Consider the following 8,359-nt stretch of genomic DNA (forward strand, 5'->3'; position numbering starts at 1 on the left):
CTAACCTCAAGAAAAAACATCCTTAATGTACCAAACGAATAGCCTAACAGGTAAAGCCCAAAGCTTTTGATCCTATCTTGCTAGATAATTTTACAAGCTCAGTTCTAGAAGGGGGCTGGCTATTCGCAACTAGCTGAGCTTTCAAAAACATTCAAGTTATGATTCAAAGATGTTATGTGAGCCAAATTTATTATTTTCCCCCTTTTTTAGGATTTTTTAGTTTCAATATTCTTTTTATTTCAGGATTTTGATTTTTCTATCTTAAAAAATTTGATTATTTAAAAAGATATAAACCTATTAAAATAACAGATCTAAATAGGAAAAAAATATCCCGTAATAAAATATTATTACGTTAAATGTCCTAAAAATATATTGGAGACCTATTATTTGCTGTCCTTTTATGTTGTTTCCATTCCGTCACTGTCGAGTCATTCGATGGTGCACGTGCTTTGCCGATGAATCTCCAGCCAACTTCCTTTCAAGAAATATCAATGCAGTTCACACTGAATTTTTTCTCAGACACCAAAATTGCTACTCACAACAACTTTTAAGAGCTACATAAACGAGCCACTGAAGGGGCTGTAGGAGCAGAAAAACTAGCATAGCAATTGAAAATAATGGAGCTAGCAACTATAGGAAGAAATGCTCAGTCATCATTTCGACGTGGCACGATAGGTCTAGATATGGATGCAGATTCCAGTGCAGAGGAGGATGAGGGAGTTCATTTGCAGTGGGCTGCGATTGAGAGATTGCCAACCTTTAAAAGGATCAAGACCTCACTGTTTGAAGCAAGCAATGCGAAAGATGGCGAAGGGAAGAAAGTAACTGATGTTACTAAGCTCGGGGCAGCAGAAAGACATCTCTTCATCGAGAAGCTGATAAACCACATTGAAAATGATAATCTCAGGTTGCTACAGAATCTCAGAGAAAGGATAGACAGGTAGGTTTGCCTCACGTTCTTAGGACATGAAACGTTTGATATCAAAATCTTTAATGTTATTGACTGTCTGTACTTCCGACAGATATTTATTCGAATATATTCCGTAGAATGTATTCACCCCTGCAGTCAGGGAAATAGCAACGTGGACCAGATTTCCTGACTTCGAGTCACAGTTATTTATTTGGATCAGTCCTATTCCTAAATTTAGCAAATAGAGAACCAATAGGAGATTTTTGCAATTCAGATTCAATCTGTGTTTACAGTTATGTATGGACAAGTGCAAGTAGCTCCCGTCTGCGGGTGGAGTTTCAATTATGTTGCTAAAACTAACAAAAGACTTTCTTATAGAGTGGGCATGAAGTTACATACTGTGGAGGTGAGGTACAAGAATTTATCTGTGGAAGCAGAATGTGAGGTAGTTCAGGGAAAGCCTCTCCCGACGCTATGGAACTCCATAGCGAGCTTCTTGTCCGTAAGTTGGCTTTTCTGTTAGTCTATTGTTTGACATTCTAGGCCGTCTCTTAACTGTTCAGAAAGGGTCATCATTGTAGGACGGAAAAAAATTCTGACGAGTCCAGGACCAGTACTTGATTTTTAAGATAAAATAAGCATAAATTATCTCCAACAGGATTAACAAGCCATGCCATGAACAGGGTTTCAGAAAGATAGCGAGAAGCAAGCCACGAGAAACCAAGATAAGCATCCTTAAGGATGTTTCTGGCATCATTAAACCATCAAGGTAACGCAAATCAATGTTTATAGAGTATTTAAAAAAGACAGCTAAATATAAGATTAAATTCAGATTAATTAGAACTGGAACTTTTTTTTTTTTGGCAAAGTAAGTCGGTTAAGAATTTTAAATGGAATACATGCGCGCGCGTGCGCACTTTGAAAGAAACATACTGATCCAAGTAGAATGTCTGAGATTGTCATTGATGGAAGACATCGTATATGCAGGCTTACTCTTCTTCTTGGTCCGCCAGGCTGTGGGAAAACCAACTTATTATTGGCTCTTTCAGGAAGACTAGATCAATCCCTTGAGGTTAGTATTTAAGAATGCTGAATACGATGAGATTTGAGAAGGTGAAATGCTGAGCTTCAATATTGTTAAGGCAGTTTGAAGCTTGTTTTGTGTTAATTTGGCACCCTTTGAGTCTCATATGATATGTAAATACATGGGAATTCCAGTGAACTCCATGAAGCCTATGGGGAAAACTTCAGAATCCTTTTTCCAAGAACTAGCTTAAAATCACCAAAACAAAGCGTGTTTGAACACACCACGAAAAAACGAAAGGACTGCAAAAACAGATGATGCATTTCCATTATCCTTGATGCAGAAGCCAGATATTAGTCTTTTTTTACATTCCACAGGCACGAAACAACTCCATTATTACAGTTGTCACAAAATCCCTTTTCTATTCTTTATTACAGGTTGAAGGGGAAATCTCTTATAACGGTTACAAGCTTGATGAGTTTGTTCCTCAAAAAACATCAGCCTACGTAAGTCCATATGACCTGCACATGCCTGAGATGACTGTCAGGGAAACTATTGACTTCTCGGCACACTGCCAGGGTGTTGGAAGCAGAGCAGGGAATTTTCTTTGTTATCTTGTCGTATCTGTTCTCAGTATAATTGCATCATTCCACAAGTATTAGTTAAGACTCCACTCACTTTCCTGGCTTGTAGATATAATGCTGGAGGTCAGCAGAAGGGAAAAGGAAGCAGGAATTGTCCCTGATCCAGATGTAGACACCTACATGAAGGTGAGTCAAATTTAGATTTGATAATTTTCGTCAGCCATTTAGTCAGTGTTTAGAGAGCAGGATTCTTGCAGGCAATCTCAGCTGAAGGACAAAGAAGAAATCTCCAGACAGAATATGTTTTAAAGGTAGTTAGTATTAAGCACGGCTAGAGTAACGTAGTTGATGACAATATTTCACGCTTGGTATTTGTGTCTATATTGACAAAGAAACTTCAACATTTTGGCCTATTAGATTCTTGGACTGGATATTTGTGCAGATATAGTTGTCGGTAGTGCATTGAGAAGAGGGATTTCAGGTGGTCAAAAGAAAAGGCTAACAACAGGTAAAATAAAGTTATTTTCTTCCTCCCCTCTTTTGCTGGCACGGAGTGGGAGTGAGGGGGCCTCTTATCATCCTTGACACAAGCTTATAATGCAAAATTTCATCTTCCAGGAGAGATGATTGTTGGTCCCACAAAAGCTTTATTTATGGATGAAATATCAACTGGGCTAGACAGCTCCACAACCTTTCAGATAGTTACCTGTCTTCAGCAACTGGTGCACATCACAGATTCAACCGCACTAATTTCACTTCTTCAGCCAGCACCTGAAACCTTTAATCTATTTGATGATGTAATATTGATGGCTGAGGGTAAGATTGTCTACCATGGTCCTTGCAGTCATGCACTCCAGTTTTTTGAAGATTGTGGTTTCAAATGTCCACAAAGAAAAGGTGCTGCGGACTTCCTTCAGGAGGTGCGGGAAGCAGCTTTAATTCTCCTTATTTCTTGCACTGCTCCTAAATTCCGTCTTCTTTTTACGTCTTAATTTTATCAATCAACAATTCACAGGTAATCTCAAAGAAGGATCAAGCATAATACTGGTGCCACGCTGACATTCCTTACCAGTATGTTTCAGTTAATCAGTTCATTGAAATGTTCAAAGCAAGTAATCTTGGACAGACACTAGCTGAAGAGCTCGCAAAACCATACGATAAATCCTGTTGTCCTAACAGTGCCTTGTCATTTAGCATTTACTCCTTAAGAAAATGGGAATTATTCAAAGCTTGCATGGCTAGAGAGCTGCTTCTTATGAAAAGGAACACTTTTGTTTACGTTTTCAAAACTGCACAGGTTAGGATTCACTCAAATGGCTAGATCGCGCACTGTTTCCATAGATGAACTATCATTTACTTACAACTAACACATTTCAAATTCCCCTTCTCCCAACAGCTCATCTTCACTGCGTTTATAACAATGTCAGTATTTGTACGCACCAGGACGGAAGTGGACTTGATGAGTGCAAACTATCTGATGGGCTCTATGTACTATGCACTGATCAGGCTTTTTACTAATGGAGTTGCAGAGTTGTCCTTGACTGTTATTAGACTTCCTGCAGTTCAAAAACAAAGATCATTCTACCTATATCCAGCATGGGCTTATGCCATTCCAGCCTGTATACTAAAGATTCCATTTTCACTTCTTGATTCTATACTCTGGACAGGCATAACTTACTATGTTATAGGGTATAGCCTTGAAGTGACGAGGTAAGGTCGCGTGTTATACCACCAAAACTAAGAATTATAGTCTTCATAGAAAAAGCTTTCTTTTCAGTCTACGTTATATATAATTCCTGTTCAACCTGTGGGATCAAGGTTTCTTTGCCAGTTTCTTCTGCTATTCGCTCTCCATCTAGCCTCAACATCGATGTGTCGATTCATTGCCTCAATTTTCCAAACGATGGTACTTGCAACAACAGTTGGTTTGGTAATCTTAGTTCTAATGTTCTTGTTTGGAGGCTTCATTCTTCCACGGCGTAAGCTGAGTTCATATTTTCCTTTTGCTTTAATACAAAAGGAGGACAAGTAGACTAACTAAAGTTTGGTTCTTGCAGCCTCTTTGCCGCCTTGGTTGAGGTGGGGATTCTGGATTTTTCCCATGACATATGGGGAAATTGGCATAACCCTAAACGAATTCCTTGCTCCACGATGGAAAAAGGTGCGCGCTAAAATTGCACTATTGTTGGTTCCTTGCTAAATTGACACGGAAACCTTCATAACTTGAGAGTTCATTTTCAATCACAGATGTTAAATGGAAACACCACCATAGGAAATGGTGTCCTGACCAGCCATGGTTTGAACTTAGAAGGCTATTTCTATTGGATATCACTAGGGGCTTTGTTTGGATTCACAATACTTTTTGATCTTGGCTTCATCTTAGCCTTAACTTACTTGAAACGTAAGTCATTCTCGAACAATTTTAACAAAAACTAATAATTTGAAGGCCGGTTACTTTTTGTTTTCTTGGGTGATTTTAAGGTTTTTAGAGGTTAGTTAGTAAATGACATGATTATGTAAGAGGGGTATAACAAATAACACGTAGCTTGTTGTTGTTGTTTTATATATATATATATATATATAAAGATGGATGGTGTGTGTTATTGCCTTGCCTATAAATTTAAATTTTTTTAATGCCTTGACATGCGAGGTGATTGAGACCTATGATTTTAGTTTTTTTTTTAAATCTTTAATATCAAGTTTTTGACTAAATTTTTAATTATTTTTTTAATTTTATCTTTTAATTTTAAATTAATATTAAATTACTTTTTATTTTTTTATTATATACTTAAAATAAAAAAATATTATTAAATCCAATAAAAACCACAACCAAAGTTACAAATTTGATAATTTAATCTAAATTGATCTAAATTAATTTAAAATTTTATCGTTTGAATATTAAAAAAATAACAGTTTTATTAAAAAAAATTATTTTTTTAACAATTATCCAAATTATTTTAAAATTCATGTGTTTAATCTTTATTTTTTTATGTTATTTTTTATTATTAATTAATTTTTTTATTTATAAACTGGTTGAGGATTTTCAAGTTCACCTTGGTGGATTGAATCTTAATGAATTCTCGCAACTTGAATATTTTTTTTACGTAACGCTGCGGGAAGTAAAATAGTATGAAAAAGAAAAAGAAAAAGAAAATTTAAATAATAACTGACAATCGCTTACCTTAACACAGCACCGAAGATGTCCAGAGCTATTATTTCAAAAAAGAGGTTCTCTCAACTCCAAGGAAGAGAAGATCAGGAGTGGAGTAGGCAACCAGACAATGAATCAATCCCAGCACATAACGCAGAAACAAGAAAAACAGGTAAGATAAGCGGAACTATTGTTAAATCCAACTTCAACATGATCAAAAACTCATGCAACGAGTATTACGCTGTCGGATATGCAGAGATGATGGTTCTGCCATTTGTGCTACTAACGATGACATTTAAGGACGTGCGGTATTTTGTTGACACACCCCCAGTAAGTTTAACCACAGTTCAAATATAATAATTATAAGAGTGTGATCCTCAGTAGATTTCAATGATATATCTATTATGTACTTCTGTACAGGAAATGAAAATGCATGGCTTCAGCGAGAAGAAACTTCAACTGCTTTCTGATATCACAGGAGCATTTAAGCCTGGAGTTCTTACAGCATTGATGGGGGTTAGTGGAGCTGGGAAAACAACCCTCATGGATGTTCTTTCTGGAAGGAAAACTGGAGGTATTATTGAAGGCGATATACGAATAGGAGGGTATCCAAAAGTACAACAGACATTTGCAAGGATTTCAGGTTATTGCGAGCAGAACGATATTCATTCTCCACAGATTACTGTAGAAGAATCCATTGTTTACTCTGCTTGGTTGCGATTACCACCGGAGATCGATGAACAAACAAAATCGGTGTGTTATCCTGACCACAAATATGATCAACTAATGCAACAGTATCATGCAGATAATGTTTGAAGGGAAAACTTGGAAAACTTCACTAGGCAAAGCCACACAATACGTTGTCTACCTAGCACATGAAGCCTCAGAACCAAAGAAATGCATTTCATGAAATAAAATATCCGCGTTGAAGGCATTAAAAAATATGATTTTGTATACAAAATGAACCATATCATGTTTGAATGAACTGATAGCAGCCCTTGATTTTCTGTCATGCAGAGATTTGTCGAAGAAGTCATTGAAACGATCGAACTTCATGACGTAAAGTTTTCTCTGGTCGGAATTCCAGGCCGAAGTGGTCTGTCTACTGAACAGCGTAAAAGGCTAACAATTGCAGTGGAGCTTGTTTCAAATCCATCGATAATATTTATGGATGAACCGACATCAGGTTTAGATAGCAGAGCAGCTGCAATTGTCATGCGCGCGGTGAAGAATGTGGTTACCACAGGAAGAACAACAGTTTGCACCATTCATCAGCCGAGCATTGACGTCTTTGAGGCTTTTGATGAGGTAGAACACGTAATGCTTTCTTTACTGGCATTATGAGTAAACTACTAACATTTTTTTGGATCCACGTGTACACTCAGTGGAACTAAGATTTGGAGAGGAGCCAGCCCAATCTATCTGATATGAACAGGATTCATACCCTTCTCGGTTTTATTATATCGTTGAATGACTAAGGGAGATGTTTATTCATGCAGTTGATTCTAATGAAAAGGGGAGGAATGATTATGTATTCAGGAATGCTCGGTCACCATTCATGTAAGCTTATCGAGTATTTCGAGGTATGGTCACCAGTACAAGCACTGAACTTCTTTATAAGCAAATGAAACCCTAGTTGTAATTAACAACCATCATTTTATCAACAATTTTTCTTACCCTTACTATTAGACTTGTCAGGCATCGTCCTGAGTGTGAAGTCGATACCGATAACTTATTTACATGTCTTCACTACTGGACAGGGTATTTCAGGTGTGCCAAAGATCAAAGATAACTACAATCCAGCAACATGGATGTTGGAGGTTACTTCTGCATCGATGGAATCAGAACTTGACTTAGATTTCGCAAAACTTTATAAGGAGTCTCCTCTGTACCAGTAAGTATATATTTCATATCCATTTCCAGCAAAGCAAAACTTCATGGAAATGTTTGATAGCACAACTTGTTTCCCGGATTTTTTTCACATGATATGCACACTTCGTGAAGGTAGAAGGATTATAAAATAATCAGAGTCAACATACTTGGATCGATGTACATTGCTGTAGTATTCCTGGGCTTAAACTGTTAGGAGATCCAAACATTCAAACATATAGCACAATTCGTTTCCCGGATTTTTTGACATGATATGCACCCGTCGTGCTGTTAGCTAGATGGCTTATAAAATAATCATAACTTCAATTGCATTCTCTGTATTAATCATAAACTTCATATTACTCTTTGATCATAGGGAGACGACTGAGATGGTCCAACAGTTGAATAAACCTCCTCCAGGTTCAAGAGACCTGCAGTTTTCCACTCCTTTTCCACAGAGTATATGGGAGCAGTTTACAGCATGCTTATGGAAGCAACACTTGTCCTTTTGGAGAAGTCCTGAGTACAACTTGTCACGATTCATCGTCATTATCGTTGCATCGCTGTTGTTTGGAATAGTCTTTTGGCAGAAGGGAAAGGAAATGTTAGCTCATCTATCCCTTCAACTTAAATCAGAAAAGCAGCATCAATTTCTTAAGAACTGATGAAATGCCTTTCCTTTGTTCTTGTAGAAACAACGAGCAAGACTTGGTCAACATACTTGGATCGATGTACATTGCTGTAGTATTCCTGGGCTTAAACTGTTAGGAGATCCAAACATTCAAACACACACAAATTTACGTGGTTCGGCAACTTGCCTA

General features: G+C 37.2%; 2 protein-coding genes across 2 annotated transcripts in view; both read left to right on the forward strand.

Moving 5' to 3' along the window:
• The window catches only part of LOC105116086 (pleiotropic drug resistance protein 3-like), a 28,725-nt gene that overhangs the window by 14,583 nt on the left and 5,783 nt on the right, over positions 1-8,359 (forward strand). The gene's annotated exons all lie outside the window — the stretch shown is intronic.
• Positions 515-8,323, forward strand: LOC105116075 (pleiotropic drug resistance protein 3-like). Its single transcript, XM_011013257.1, is given in 22 exon segments — positions 515-940; positions 1,289-1,412; positions 1,594-1,679; positions 1,898-1,982; positions 2,372-2,531; positions 2,628-2,704; positions 2,776-2,829; positions 2,936-3,026; positions 3,137-3,438; positions 3,534-3,815; positions 3,915-4,228; positions 4,337-4,497; positions 4,576-4,679; positions 4,766-4,919; positions 5,710-5,841; positions 5,926-5,999; positions 6,090-6,422; positions 6,687-6,977; positions 7,169-7,252; positions 7,430-7,563; positions 7,915-8,142; positions 8,231-8,323. Coding segments are annotated over 22 exon segments (3,669 nt in total). The 5' UTR covers positions 515-617; the 3' UTR covers positions 8,307-8,323.

Source organism: Populus euphratica, unplaced genomic scaffold (genome assembly GCF_000495115.2).
Source record: "Populus euphratica unplaced genomic scaffold, PopEup_1.0 scaffold5.1, whole genome shotgun sequence".
NCBI lineage: Eukaryota > Viridiplantae > Streptophyta > Magnoliopsida > Malpighiales > Salicaceae > Populus > Populus euphratica.